The 15,700-nt window shown below is 54.0% G+C and overlaps 1 protein-coding gene across 8 annotated transcripts in view; it reads right to left on the bottom strand.

Annotated features, from left to right (window-relative positions):
- The window catches only part of TOP1MT (DNA topoisomerase I mitochondrial), a 57,429-nt gene that overhangs the window by 24,622 nt on the left and 17,107 nt on the right, over positions 1–15,700 (bottom strand). The window contains exons 1-4 of one of the 8 annotated variants that reach the window (XM_055117061.2): positions 6,572–6,692; positions 4,320–4,434; positions 3,057–3,172; positions 1,184–1,305 (exon numbers count right to left, since the gene is read on the bottom strand). In XM_055117061.2, coding sequence (XP_054973036.1) covers positions 1,184–1,249 — 66 coding nt within the window. In that variant the 5' untranslated portion in view covers positions 1,250–1,305; positions 3,057–3,172; positions 4,320–4,434; positions 6,572–6,692. Of the gene's footprint in view, positions 1–1,183; positions 1,306–3,056; positions 3,173–4,319; positions 4,435–5,938; positions 6,118–6,571; positions 6,755–15,700 lie in introns of those variants that run through there. The other 7 variants (XM_034966766.2, XR_010113044.1, XM_063606955.1 and 4 more) reach the window with 7 other exon arrangements.

Genomic DNA, 15,700 nt, shown 5'->3' on the forward strand with positions numbered 1-15,700 from the left:
CTTAAAACAGGACACAAAAGTACTCACCATAAAAGACAGATTGATAAACGGCATAACTAAGTTACAGTTTTCTGTTTGGAGACCTCACTGAGAAGTGAAAAGGCAAAGTCTGGGAGATGACATTCACAGCATGTGCGTCCGGCAAAGAACCTGCACCCAGGATGCGTTTTTAAAACTCCGATAAATGAGCGAGGAATACGCAAGCAACTCAGTTTTTTAAATAGACAAAAGTTCATGAAAGAAAATACTGAAATGACACGTCAGTACACCAAAAGATGCTTAATATCACTTGTCATTAGGGAAACGCAAACCACACCCACGGCGAGGTGTTATTTTCTGCCCACTAGAAAGGTGCCTCGCACCCGCGGCGGGCGTGTGGACAGTTCAGCCTGGTGTTTCTAGTAAGCTGGACACACGTGACCCAGCAATTTCACCCCAAGTCCTGTCAGAGGCAACTCACACGTATGTGCCCTCACCCACGTGGGAATGTTCATGGCAGCTTTACACGTGCAAAGGCCTAAAACAGGAATTAATCAAACACCCACGAATAGGGGAATGGACTAGCATGAGTCACGGAACAGAGGAAACGCGACCCGGCCAGAGCCAGGCAGATGCTGCGGGACAAGCAGTCAGGGGCGAGCCTCGCAGGTGTGGTGCAGACAGAAACCCCGGAGGGCACAGAGTCCGCGGCACACACATAAAATCAGTCAGGCCATGGGCGAAGGGCAGTCACCTTGAAAATGAGCAAGGAAAAACCTTGAGGCAGCACCCTCCCCTCCAAAGAGCTTCTCGCCAAACATGTCTTCCTGGGGGCTGGGAAATGGCATGCGGCCTCCTCCACTCTCCTTCTTATATGCCAGACCCCTGTCCTTTCAGCGGTCCATGGAGTAAGGACCACAAATCGGCCTCCACATCCACAGCCTGCCTGGGAAGGGAAAGGTCTGAGGTGCACGAGGCTGGACACACTGGCACCGCCTATGGTCCCAGCTACTCAGGAGGCCGAGACAGGAGGATGGCTTGAGCCCAGGAGCTCGAAGCTGCAAAGAGCCATGACGGCACCTGTGAGTGGTCACACAGGGGCCACCGAGAACTTGCGAGGGGCGTTCAGAGGCAGCACTGCAGAACCGCAGACGCCTAGCCAGCCAGGTCCAGGACAGCTGTGGCGGCCGCCCAGGGTACCTACCTTTCGCCAGTCATTGAAGAAGTTCTTCCGGAAAACCTCCTTTGTTGTGTATTCATGACCTAACATCCTCCCATAAAAAGTGGCGACCTCCTCTGCTGCCACGCTCAATCTCACGGGCTTTCCTGCAGGCATCGGAAGACACATCGTATGAGAGAGCGGCGAGGCTCGGCCTCCAGCTGACATGACCTCATTGCTTTAAACTACGCTTTCGTGCGCACTATGCCAAGAGCAAGAAGCTAGGCCTTATTCTGTAAGTTCAGAAGCATGTTCTGCATGACACACGACAATCAACCTGCGTGGAGGTGACCACCACAGTGATCTTGGAGTGGGTCGTGAGAATGCTGCAGAAGATTTCAGGTGCTACTGCTTTCTCCTCCTTTACCACTTAACTTTGCTACTACATTTATATTACATGAAAATGGAACATGTACAATTTTAAAACACACCAATTTCCACAAAATTACACAAGCAAAATAAAAGTTAAGGCTTCAAAGCAGAAAACTGAATAACTAGGTGCACCCTTTTACAACTCTGCGGCCTCTGTCCCACCATTCCCTGCGTTTTATTCTAAGATCAGTGTGGTTTAGAGATGGGGGGGTGAGCTGGGAGCAGGCGAGCAGAGTGAGAGGCTCGTGGTGGGAACGAGGGTGTTCACCGGGAATTCTTTCAACTGCACGTCTGAAAAGCTTTCATAAGAAAATTTTAGAGAAATAAATGCATAATCATTTGGTAAGAAGGAGGAAGGCATTCCTGATAAACAGCAGCAATCCTTCCCCAAACTAGCTTCTCAGGACAGAGGACGAGAGGCCCAGAGACCAGCAGCACAGGCCCGAGGGGCTCAGCTCCCGCTGCCCCTCTGTGGAGGCTCGGCCCCACTGGGCCCCACGCAACACCACCACTCCCCGGACTGTCCACCATGGCCCTGCACAGGCAGTCCTCGCCTGCCATGTCCCTCCTGGCCAGGGAGGTCCTGCAGGGCTGCTGTGGGGCAGGCGAGGCAGCCGCTACACCAGGCCAGGGGCACAGCGCGAGACGCTCAGTAAGGTCCCATGGCCTCCTGTGGGCAGCCCCCACAGACACAGTTAGAACCTCTGTCCCTGTGGAAGCTCCAGTACCGCTTTGGAGAAACAGGCTTTGAACAAAACATTGCATCAAAGGAGCTCAGCAAACTCAGGTGTGCATGTGACTCGGCAGGGGGCCCACAGGAGGGCTGGTGGGAGGGGCACAGCATGGCGTGGGGGCCTGCCCTGGGGGAGAAGAGGTTTGCTTTTCTTAGAAGGATGCCTTCTAGCAGAGATGAAGAAAATTGGCTGAAGCAGCTAAAATCAGCAGCACAAGAGCCAAGCCAAAGCTCCTGGGCCCTGGGGTAGAGAGGAGGGCTCAAGGGCAGGAGGGGTGTGTGGGCCCTGCTGCCCCAGAGCCCCCGGGTCCTGCCTCTGAGGGTGGCTCGGCGCTCATGTCAACCATGGGCTCCGCTTCTTGCTGAGAATCACAAGCTGGGGTCAAGTGACCGTTCTGTGATCCATGTGTGTACACGCAGTGTACGTACTGTGTATACTCAGAACACACAGGGAACACAGTGGTGCGGGGGGAGGGAGGGGGGGTCGGCTTTGCCCAGAGGGTCCTGGACACAACAGGCACAGCCAGTGCAGGCTCAGCAGGAAAGGCAGGGACGGGAGCCCCCGAACTGCCGCCCTCTGAGCATGGGTCAGTCGGTCAGCAGCCCCCACGCATCACCTGCAAGAAGAGGGCACGGAGCGCTCATAGCCAGAAGCCTGCAGTGGGGCTGAGGGAGCGAGCCAGATGCCCACTGGGAGCCCACGCCCAGGGAACCAAGTGCAGGCTGGGGAGGAGCCGCTCCCTGCATCCTTACCTTCATAGAAGAAACGCACTCCATCGGGAAGGGGCTCGTATGGGGGTGCGAAGTACGGGCCCTTGTGCTCCAGCTGTCTCCACTTCACCCCGTCTTCGTGCTTCTCCTTCTCCCACCTAAAGACGGAGACAGGACGTGTCACTCTCCTGGGCCAGGCCCTGCATGAGCCTCTTCCCCGCTCCCACAGTGGCTCCTCCCTGTGGCTCCTAGCAGGTGAGCAGTGTGGCCTCCACCTCACGGGGGAGGAAAACAAGGCCTGCAGAGGGAGGCAACCCTACCTGACCTCAGACCCCATGCCCGTGTACCCGCCCATGCCCCCCACCTGCAGAGGCCCGTGTGCTGCTGAGTCACGGATCCCACCAAGCCCAGCTAAGCGGGAAAGGGCAAGCCTAGCTAAGCGGGAAAGGCAACGTGCCTCTCCCAGGCTCTAGGGCCTCTCCCCAGATGGGTCCCTTCAGAGCCGGTCTAGAATCCTCGGGAACCTCTCCATGGGACCATTTCATTTGCTAAATAAAGGACCTGGCTGCTTACAAGAGAGCCCTGCCTCCGAGGAGCTGGGTGGAAGGGGGGCCAGCAGTGCAGCCAGTAGAGAGGCACCACAGCAGGGCGCAGGACCGCCGCCCACAGAGGATCGGGCAGGGTGGAAGCGTGGAGGAGGCAGGGCGGGGTGGAGGAGGTGGGGCAGGGAGGGGAGGCCCTGAAGCCAGAAGCCTCAGGGGTTTTCAGGGAAGGGCTCCTTTTGTAAGGCACTAACACAGTGAGGCTCCACAGGGCTCCCTGCCAAGGTCCCCCTCCCCAGGGCGCCCCCTTCTGGCAAGCCCAGCTCTGGAGGTTGGGGGGGTGTTGGAGGGGGTGGGGGGACACAGCCAGCATGGCGGCTACAGCCCATCCTAACTCTGCAGGCCAGTCATCATCTATCCATTGAGGCAAGCCCAAGCCTGCCCTGAACCTGCACTGCGCTGGGTCCTGTGGATGCAGATCACCAAAACCCATACGAAGGGCTCAACTGAACCTAGATTCTGAGATGGGCCTGGGAGAAGAGGAGCGAGATGGGGCGTGGCTGGCAGGCAGTGGGCAGGCTCGGTCAGCAGGGCTGCGGGAAGAGCAAGTCCAGCACCCAGGATGGCCAGTGCAAAGGCCTCAGTGGGAGAGGCTTTGGCGAGAGGGTGGGAGCACCATCAGGATGGGGGAGAGTGAGATGGGCACACCTTCTGAGCCTCCCCCAGACGCACAAGGACAGAAGGTTCCAGATCACACCCCCACCTGCCAGAGCCAGGAGACCCGCACGTGACCCCAGCCAGGTAGTGCTGTTGGGGGCCTGGTGGGCCTGGTCGGCTGGGATGAGTGTCCTCAGAGCAACAGGAAGTCTCTGAAGGGTCTGAGAGGGGAAAGCATGTGCAACAGACATTTCTGAAAGGGCCTTTCTGGCTGTTTCTGCAGAGGAGGGAATGGGCAAGGTTAGAAGACGTAGAGACGGAGCTGATAAAGTAGGGAGAAGTTAACGGGCTCAAGAACCTTCCAGGGTGGAGCCGGGCGTGGTGGCTCACGCCTGTGATCCCAGCACTTTGGGAGGCTGAGGCAGGCTCAGGAGCTCAAGGCCAGCCTGGCCAACATGGCGAAAGTACAAAAAAACTAGCTGGCAGATGCTGCAGGCAGCTGGAGTCTGGAGGGAGAGTCGGGGAGAGGGGGGTTCTGCTGACTCTGCAGAGCTTTTCCACGTCAGGTGAGACCAGCCTCACCTTTCTTACAGGTTTTAGGAGTTCAAGAGAGCCCACCAGCCCTAATACAGCATGTCTAGGGTGGGGCTGGTAGGAGGCTGCACCACTAAGTGCCCTGAAGGATGCAAACCTAGACAACGCCTTCTTAGAGAATAAGGGAAGATGGATCATGTCGGGTGTGAGAAAATGGGAAACCACATGTATCTCAGAACTAACTGATAGGAGCCAGGCGCAGTGACTCACGCCTGTAATACCAGCATTTTGGGAGGCCGAGGCGGGCAGATCACTTGAGGCCAGGAGTTCGAGACCTGCCTGGCCAACATGGCAAAACCCCCGTCTCTACTAAAAATACAAAAATTAGCTAGGCGTGGTGGCGGGTGCCTGTAATCCCAGCTACTCAAGGAGGCTGAAGCAGAAGAATCACTTGAACCCAGGAGGCAGAGGTTGCAGTGAGTTGAAATTGCACCACTGCACTCCAGCCTGGGTGACAGGGCAAGACTTTGTCTCAAATAATAATAATAAAAATAAAAATAAAGAACTGACAGTAACCCTGACTGCCAAGTTCTTCACAAAGCCTCTAGGGTAGTCACACCACCAGTCTCATTTCACAGATGGAGACACTGAGGTGAAACAACTTGCTGGCCAGCGGCCAGGCAGGGCTGCACCACTGGGTGTGCGCTCAAGCCCAACTGAGGGCTGCACATTGTAGTGACATTCTTTCACCCCTGCAGAGACCAGGGCACCAAGCACCACCATCAGACACAAGCTGGCTTTCAAAGCCAGAGACCTTGCTCCAAACCCACCTGTCCACCTGGGCGACTGCAGCTCAGCAGCACTTTTTGGAAAGCACCTACCTGCCTGTGCACCCTCGGAGAGATGTGCCTCAATGCAGGGCCCACAGCCAGCCCCAGCTCCAAGCGCAGGCCAGAACTCCCTCCTCCCAAGACACCCTGCCCCATCTGGGGCTCTCTGGGTCCCAAGCTCCTGCAGGCAGACAGGACATTTCTGCAGCATGGCCTTAGGCAGCTGTGCAGGCCCTCAGCTGTGAATGGGTATGCTGATAGCGCACCACCAGGTCACAGAGACATGCCACGCTGGAAGCACTAAGTGAATGATGATAAACCGCGAGCCCTGGCGGGAACTCCTGCAGGATCTCCCACGCACCAGTGAGGCTGTCAACTCTCCAGCTCTTCGGAAACCTCCAGCATTTCATGCGCAGAGACCCATCCCCATGCGGCTACCCCAGGCCCAGTATGCGCAGGCAGGGCTTCTCACATGTCCTCCAGGAAAGCGCCTGGGACCACCAACGGCCACCAGGGCCACTGGATCCATGCGGCTTGTGCCTGGTGATGTAGATATGACAGTGAGTGCCCGCCGCCATGCAGAATCGGTCCTGGAGACAACCCGGGAACCGACTCCAGGAAAGAGCGGGTCTCAGAAGACCATGCACAGCAACATAAGCTTTTTATCAAGTACCTAACCAAACCCTACAGTGTTGAGGCCCAGGCACAGCTACACAAATGATGAAACCACAAGCGGAAAAAAACAGGGGAGATTTCCCCAAATAGGGTTGGTGGGGTGGTGCCTGGGGAAGCAAGGGCGACGTCATGGGGGGGCCTGTACACCCCGGGCAGGAGGCGGGCCGGTCACACCGCGGCACGCATGCTCTCCTGGCCCGACTTTTGGGAAAACCGGAAGCAGGGCAAGGCCGTCCCACGAGGCCTGCCACTCCCCTTTCTGGACCTACCCCAGCCCGGTGCTCAGGGCCCTCGCCGCCTGCTCACTGGGCCACCTTACCTGGCTCCACTGCCCTTCTGCGTCCTGCGCGAGCCCGGGACACCCCGGGAGGCCGGGCGGCGGGGGACCTCCCCGAGCAGCGTCAGAGCCGCCCGGAGCCGCAGCAGCCGCACCACGCGCATCTGCCAGCCTCCGGGAAAGGGCGACAAGCTGGGCCCCGCCCCAGCGGCCAGCCCCGCCCCGCCCCCAGCGGCCAGCCCCGCCCCCGAGCGCGGCCTCCGCCCCCAGCGGCGCTCATCCCAAGGCTGGGCGATCTAAGCCTGCACGGGGCTACGGCAGCAGGACCACTGACTGTCCTGCCGGCCTCCCCCTGGTTTCCCTGCCTTCGTGGTCCAGCGCCCCTTCACGCTGGGCGGGGACCCAGATCCAAACCCAGTCCCACTGACCTCTGCAGCACAGGGCTGGCTGTCAGGATGCCCCACAGGTCACACGACCAGGCCAGTGAACTCCTGCCCAGGGCTTGCACACAGCTCTCTCCCAGAGCCTCTGAGGGCAGGGGCACCTAGCAGGTCCTTCCTAAGTACACGCTCCGCTGCTCTGGAGAAGGGACCTCACAGGCTCAGATGGCCCCCTACCTCATCCCCTACAAACAGCAGCACTTCCAGGATGCAGAAACCGGCAGAAGCACCTGCTGTCCAGCCCACAGCAGCCCCTCAGAGGTGGTGCCTCTGGACAAAGGTCACAGGAAGTCCTGCGAAATCATCCCTGCCAACCAGCCTCTCACTCCCAAGGAGACCAGAGACCAGGCACAGCTGGAGCCTCCTTCCTGCACTCATTCCCCAGCGTGACTGCTGACCCTGACCAGGGTTCAACCCCAGTGTCTTCACTGGGGAGCATGGCCAAGGGACAAAACCTCTAGATCAGCACTTGGCGGCAGGCCCTGAGCCACAACAGGCCACACCGCTCACCTCTGGCAGCACTGCAGCCTTGGTCTTCCCCGGTAAAACCCTGACACCAGGACCGTGGGAAACAGATGAATTCACATGCATTCCGCACTTTCACTGTGACCGTTGGGGGGAATGCAGTGGACACAGGCAGGAAAGGAGTCCGGGCTGCCACCGCACGCCCTCAGCGACCCTCCCCTGCCACCAACTGACTCAGTGTCCATGTCATCTAGCTGCTGGAAGCCATGGGCAGAGGCCGAGGGCTGCACTCGCTCGCTCTTAGGGCCCAGGCAGACCTGGTAGGTGTCCCATCATTTCAGAATGAGCAGCTCAGCAGCTGAAGGTACACACACACCAGGACACAGCAGCTGACTCTCCAGGTGGGCCACCTCCTCCCAGGGGCTGCGGAACAGTGATGCATATTTTTTCAGGTAACCCTCTCTACAAACCAGAAGAGGGCCTTGGCCCAGGCCCACCATTCCTTCAACGGAATCCTGAGGTCAATGTGTTTTCCAGTTCAGGTTTCTAAGGGTTTTTGATTTGTTGTTTTTTACTTTTTGTAGAGATGGGGTCTCCCTATGTTGCCCCGGCTGGTCTCGAACTCCTGGGCTCAAGTACCTTGGCCTCCCAAAGTGCTGGGATTTCAGGTGTGAGCCGCTATGCCCAGTTGGTTCCTCAGGTTTTGTAAGAGGGAGTGTGGCAGGACAAAAACCCTAAGATTTCTCAATAGATGCAGAAAAAGCAGCAGACAAATCCAGCACCATTTCATGATAAACAGAATGGAAAACCCACTCAAGAACAGAATAGAAGGAAACTTAACCTGAAAAGCGGCATCTACAAAACCCCGCAGCTAACCTCATATGTCAGAAGAAAGACTGGACGCTCCCACTGAAATGAAAAATAAGATGAGGATTTCCACTCTCACCACTGCCTCTCAACATGGTACCAGAGGCTCTAACTGAGCAAACAGGCAAGCAGATGAAATAAGACACCCAGATCAGAAAGAAAGAAGTAAATTATGTCTATTTGCAGGTGGCATAATCTTGTATATAGAAAATCCCAAAGAATCCACAAAAATTGGCCAAGCACCGTAGCTCATGCCGGTAATCCAAGCACTTTGGGAGGTCAAAGCAAGTGGATCACTTGAGCCAAGGAGTTCAAGACCAGCCTGGGCAACATAGTGAGACCCTATCTCTATAGAAAATAAAATTTAAAAAAGAATCCACAAAAACTAGTAGAGCTAATAGATGAATTCAGCGCAATTGTAGGGTACAAGATCAATATGCAAACATCAGTTGTATTTCTAACCAGTAGCCATACGCAAACTGAAAATGAAATTAAGAAAATAATTTACTATAGCATGAAAAAATAAAATACTGCACAATAAATTTAACAAAGGAAGTATGAAGCTTATACTCTGAAAACTGTAAAACATTGCCCAAAGAAATTAAAGACAGCCTAAATAAATGAGCAGCCATCCCATGTTCACGGACTGGATGATTTCATATGGTTAAGACAGCATTGGCCGGGCGCAGTGGCTCACGCCTGTAATCCCAGCACTTTGGGAGGCCGAGACGGGCGGATCACGAGGTCAGATCGAGACCATCCTGGCTAAAACATCTCTACTAAAAAAATTAGCCCGGCATGATAGCAGGCGCCTGTAGTCCCAGCTATGTGTGAGGCTGAGGCAGGAGAATGGCGTGAACCCAGGAGGCAGAGCTTGCAGTGAGCCGAGATCACGCTACTACACTCCAGCGTGGGCAACAGAGCAAGACTCCGTCTCAAAAAAAAAGACGGCAATACTCCCCAAACTGATCCAAAAACTCAATACAATCCCCATCTAAGTTCCAGCTGGCGTTTTTACAGAAATTGACAACCTGATCCTAAAATTCACAGGGAAATACAAGGGACCCAGAATAGCCAAAACAATGTTTGAAAAAGAATAACAAAGTTGGAGGATTCATACTTGCTGATTTCAAAACTTCAAAACTGGCCCGGGGAACACAGCAAGACCCCATCTGTACTAAAGATTTTTAAATTAGCCAGGCATGATGGTGTACACCTGTAGTAAGGGAGGAGACCACCTCTCATATTGTCTTCTGCCTAATTTCTGCCTCAAAGTAAAGAAACAGTAGGAGTTAAAGAAAAGGCAGAAGTGAAATTCAATAGTCAAACAGCCCGGCGCCACACCCCAGGCCTGGGAGTTAAATCCTAATCGCTTCTGTTATCTACAGATTCCAGACGTCGTATGAGGAAGCACTGCGTAACTCCCTGTTTGGTTCTGTTCTGATCACCGGTGCATGCGGCCCCAGTTACGTAGCCCCCGCTTGCACAATGTATCACAGCCCTTTCACATGGACCCCTTAGAGTTGTAAGCCCTTAAAAGGGACAGGAATCTGGACCTCGGGGAACCCGGATCTTGAGAGGCGATTCTACTGATGCTCCCAGCTGATTAAAACCTCTTAGTCCCTAAAACCAGTGTCCGAGAGGTTTTGTCTGCAACCTGTCCTGCTACAGTAGTCCTAGCTACTCAGGGGGCTGAGTGGGAGGATTGCTTGAACCCAGGAGTTCAAGACTGCAGTGAGCTATGATCAGGCTACTGCACTCCAGCCTGAACAACAGGCTCCGTCTCTTAAAAAAAAATTTTTTTTTTGGCTGGGCTTGGTGGCTCACACCTGTAATCTCAGCACTTTGGGAGGCCAAGGCGGGCAGATCACCTGAGGTCGGGAGTTCAGGACCAGCCTGACCAACATGGAGAAACCCCATCTCTACTAAAAATTCAAAATTAGCCAGGCGTGGTGGCTCATGCCTGTAATCCCAGCTACTCGGGAGGCTGAAACAGGAGAATCACTTGAACCCGGGAGGTGGAGGCTGTGGTGAGCTGAGATCGCATCATTGCACTCCAGCCTGGGCAACAGAATGAGACTCCGTCTCAAAAAAAAAAATGTTAATTTAAAAAAGGGGGATAAATAATCTAAATAGACATTTCTCCAAAGATGAGATATAAAAGGCCAACAATCCTGTAAAAAGATGCTCAAAATCATCAGCCATGGGAGAAATGCAAATCCAACCCACAGTGAGGTCACCTCACACCTGGGTGGCTGCAGTCAACATGCTGGGGAAGGCGTGGAAAAGTGGCACCCACTGCACAAGGCCAGAGACACAGTTGGGGAGTCTGGGCCTGCAGACCAGAAGGGGTTTCTATGAACTGTCTGCCAATATTCCTGGGGTTGGCGGCCTCCTCCCCTTGTGCCCTCTTCTTCCCCAGGCCACTCAGGGGTTGCCCAAGGGAGCGGGGACAGGGCTTCACGCACTCTTCCTCACAGCAGGTAGGAGAACCCCTGTTTTGCATGAGAGAAACTAGGCTTAGAAAATTTAAAGAATTTCCCCAGAATCAAACAGGTGCTGAATGCAGGAGCTGATACCTATAAAGACGTTTCCCACCCAGAAGCCGGAGCTCCAAGGCTATGCAGGGACTGCCCAGGTGGGAGGCAGCACCGCCCAGCAGACACAGCTGCGAGCAGTGGTGGAGTTCACCCCATCCAGAAGCCACACTGCAAAAGAAACAGTGACTTTGACCTTAACAATATACTTAATTTCAACTATTTCAACCAAAATACTGTCATTCAACATAATATGCGAATGCAATGGTACGCATCGTTCTTCTCAAAGCAGGCGTGCGTGTCACACCCCCAGCACGTCTCCATGGGAGAGCTGCGCAGCTCGTGGCTGCGTACAGGACACAGCAGGGGTGACGGCTACAACTGCAGTGTGGCTCACTTGTGGCCATGTGACCTTGGCCCGGTTACTTAACCTTTTTGTACCTCAGTTTCCTCATCTGAAAAATGGACATAGCAGTACCTACTTCATAGAGGACTGACCAAAAGCAATGCCAGACACACAGCAAACACTCACTTACTGCTGGCTGCTCCCAGTACCCTACAACCCACAGCTCAAAGCTGCCGATGCAAGAGGGCACTCTGGGGGGCACCCAGGCTCCCTGGCAACCTACAGTGGGCAGGTAAAGGCCAGCACTGTAGCATTCCCACATTCCCAGCACTGGTCTACACAGCACTCCCCGCCTCCCCAACCAGGGACAGGGAGGGGAAGTGGGCCTGCGCTGGTCTAAACTGCATTCCCCTGCTCCCAGCGCTGATCTACACAGCATTCCCCCCCTCCCAGCACTGGTCTACACAGCATTCCCCCCGTCCCAGCACTGGTCTACACAGCATTCCCCCACTCCCAGCACTGGTCTACACAGCATTCCCCCCGTCCCAGCACTGGTCTACACAGCATTCCCCCACTCCCAGCACTGGTCTACACAGCATTCCCCCGTCCCAGCACTGATCTACACAGCATTCCCCCACTCCCAGCACTGGTCTACACAGCATTCCCCCACTCCCAGCACTGGTCTACACAGCATTCCCCCCCTCCCAGCACTGGTCTACACAGCATTCCCACACTCCCAGCACTGGTCTACACAGCATTCCCCCACTCCCAGCACTGGTCTACACAGCATTCCCCCACTCCCAGCACTGGTCTACACAGCATTCCCCCACTCCCAGCACTGGTCTACACAGCATTCCCACACTCCCAGCACTGGTCTACACAGCATTCCCCCACTCCCAGCACTGGTCTACACAGCATTCCCCCCCTCCCAGCACTGGTCTACACAGCATTCCCCCCCTCCCAGCACTGGTCTACACAGCATTCCCACACTCCCAGCACTGGTCTACACAGCATTCCCCCCCTCCCAGCACTGGTCTACACAGCATTCCCACACTCCCAGCACTGGTCTACACAGCATTCCCACACTCCCAGCACTGGTCTACACAGCATTCCCCCCCTCCCAGCACTGGTCTACACAGCATTCCCCCCTCCCAGCACTGGTCTACACAGCATTCCCCCCCTCCCAGCACTGGTCTACACAGCATTCCCACACTCCCAGCACTGGCCTACACAGCATTCCCCCCTTCCCAGCACTGGTCTACACAGCATTCCCCCCCTCCCAGCACTGGTCTACACAGCATTCCCACACTCCCAGCACTGGTCTACACAGCATTCCCCCCTCCCAGCACCGGTCTGCACAGCATTCCCCCCCTCCCAGCACTGGTCTACACAGCATTCCCCCCTCCCAGCACTGGTCTACACAGCATTCCCCCCCTCCCAGCACTGGTCTACACAGCATTCCCACACTCCCAGCACTGGCCTACACAGCATTCCCCCCTTCCCAGCACTGGTCTACACAGCATTCCCCCCCTCCCAGCACTGGTCTACACAGCATTCCCACACTCCCAGCACTGGTCTACACAGCATTCCCCCCTCCCAGCACCGGTCTGCACAGCATTCCCCCCCTCCCAGCACTGGTCTACACAGCATTCCCACCACCCCGTCGGGACATGGAGGGAGAGAAGGGGCGGGGTAGGGTACACACCATTTCCACCTGCTGCCTTCGGCCTTCTCCCACCCTTTCTGGCTCTCCTCCTGTGGCTTAGCTGCCTCCTGGCCATCTTTCTTCTCTCCCTCTGGACACCCCAGCATCAACTGGCTCCCCCTCCTTCCACTTCTCTCTGCTTCTGGCTGGCTTCCGGCTGCCCTGAGCTTTCTCTTCTTGGGGCTTCACCAGGCCCCCCACCTCCCAGTCGCCGTTTGCCCCAGGGCAATGGCGAGGCCACGCCGCTGGCTGTGATGCCCCGTCCAGCTCACTCCCACACTGCACTTGTCTGTCTTCCTCCAGGTCCTGAGCTTTTCATTTCTTTGGTTTTCGAGTCCCCTCTTCCCCAGCTTTGTCTGTCTCCCTCTTCTTTTCTTTTCTGGAAACCAAGGCCTCCTGTCCCACTTTTGTGCCACTACCTAATTTTTCACTTTCTTCTTTCTTGGTTTTTCCCACCCGCACTTCTTTTACATCCTCGTCCTCGTTCTGTGCTTGTCTCCTGGCCCGTAACTCTCCTTTCTGTTCAGTGTGGTCCCGGCTCGTCCTCCGTGCTGGGGTGAGCACCATGGCCTCACTGTGCACCTGCTCCTGGCCACGCTTCGCACCTCTCCTGTGGGGACCGCTCTGTCTATCCCCACTGCCCAGAGCGCGCTCCTCCCCAGCTCCCACGGCGGCCCCTGCACTCTTCCGCTCCCCACAGCTGAGGGTCTCAGGCTTGCCCCTAGCGTCCCCGCCACCCTCTTCTCGTGCTGCCGCCCCAGTGCATCTCCCCACACGTTTGTCCTGAAGCCCTTTCTCCCCTTTCTCTTCGGATATTCTTTTTTTTCTTGGTTTGTGCCTCTCTTCCACACAGCCCTTGCCCCGGCCAGTGTCTGTGAGCTCACAGTCCAGGTCCTCTTCCAGAGCCCCCTTCCAGCTGGGCACCGCCTGCAGGGCCATGCCCTTCTATCTCTTCTCTTGGGTGTCAGGACCCCGGGCACATCCACCAAGGGCCATCTTCATCTTGTCTGCAGGAACCTCCGTGTGGCCTTGGGACCTTGCCCAGAACAGAGAGCACACACCATGAGAGGGGCCACAGGGCCACACACATACCCACCCGGAGACCCCAGAGGAGGAGGGAAGGTTCACCTTCCCCACCCCAGCAATGGCTGCCCTCCATGGGCCTAACAGATGCTTTTAACTCAGCTTTGGAAAATGGCCTCTTGATCTCAGCCCTTGTGGCCTCTGTCAGGAGCAGAAACCAAGGGCAATGAACAAAGGAGCCAGGGGTCAGCTTGGGGCTGCTCCCAACTCCGGAGCAGGTGCAGGCCGCAACAGGCCATACTGCCAGCGTCCACCCTGACCCAGGCACAAAACACCAGAAAGGGAAGGTCACAGAGCACTGTCCCGACACCACTGCCCCATCCACTGCTTCCTCCTTCTTCCTCTTCTTCCTCTTCCTCCTCCCCCTTCTTCTTCTTATTAGAGACAGAGTCTCACTCTGTTATTATTATTATTAGAGACAGAGTCTCACTGTTATTATCATTATTATTATTAAGAGATAGAGTCTCGCTCTGTTATTATTATTATTAGAGACAGAGTCTCGCTCTGTTATTATTATTATTATTAGAGACAGAGTCTCGCTATTATTATTAGAGACAGAGTCTCGCTCTGTTATTATTATTATTATTAGAGACAAAGTCTCGCTCTGTTATTATTATTATTAGAGACAGAGTCTCGCTGTTATTATTATTATTAGAGACAGAGTCTCACTCTGTTATTATTATTATTATTAGAGACAGAGTCTCGCTCTATTATTATTATTATGAGACAGAGTCTCGCTCTGTTATTATTATTATTAGAGACAGAGTCTCGCTCTGTTATTATTATTGAGACAGTCTCGCTGTTATTATTATTATTATTATTAGAGACAGAGTCTCGCTATTATTATTATTAGAGACAGAGTCTCGCTCTGTTATTATTATTATTAGAGACAGAGTCTCGCTCTGTTATTATTATTATTAGAGACAGAGTCTCGCTGTTATTATTATTATTAGAGACAGAGTCTCGCTCTGTTATTATTATTATTATTAGAGACAGAGTCTCGCTCTGTTATTATTATTATTATTATTAGAGACAGAGTCTCGCTCTGTTATTATTATTATTAGAGACAGAGTCTCGCTCTGTTATTATTGAGACAGAGTCTCGCTGTTATTATTATTACTATTATTAGAGACAGAGTCTCGCTCTGTTATTATTATTATTATTAGAGACAGAGTCTCGCTGTTATTATTATTATTATTAGAGACAGAGTCTCGCTCTGTTATTATTATTATTAGAGACAGAGTCTCGCTGTTATTATTATTATTATTAGAGACAGAGTCTCGCTCTGTTATTATTATTATTAGAGACAGAGTCTCGCTGTTATTATTATTATTATTAGAGACAGAGTCTCGCTGTTATTACTATTATTATTAGAGACAGAGTCTCGCTCTGTTATTATTATGATTAGAGACAGAGTCTCGCTGTTATTATTATTAGAGACAGAGTCTCGCTCTATTATTATTATTAGAGACAAGAGTCTCGCTGTTATTATTATTATTAGAGACAGAGTCTCACTCTGTTATTATTATTAGAGACAGAGTCTCGCTCTATTATTATTATTATTATTATTATTAGAGACAGAGTCTCACTCTGTCACCCAGGCTGGAGTGCAGTGGCATGATCTCGGCTCACTGCAACCTCTGCCTCCCGGGTTCAAGCGATTCTCCTGCCTCAGCCTCCTGACCACCACACCAGGCTAATTTTGTATTTTTAGTAGAGAGGGGGTTT

Source organism: Pan paniscus, chromosome 7 (genome assembly GCF_029289425.2).
Source record: "Pan paniscus chromosome 7, NHGRI_mPanPan1-v2.0_pri, whole genome shotgun sequence".
Lineage (NCBI taxonomy): Eukaryota > Metazoa > Chordata > Mammalia > Primates > Hominidae > Pan > Pan paniscus.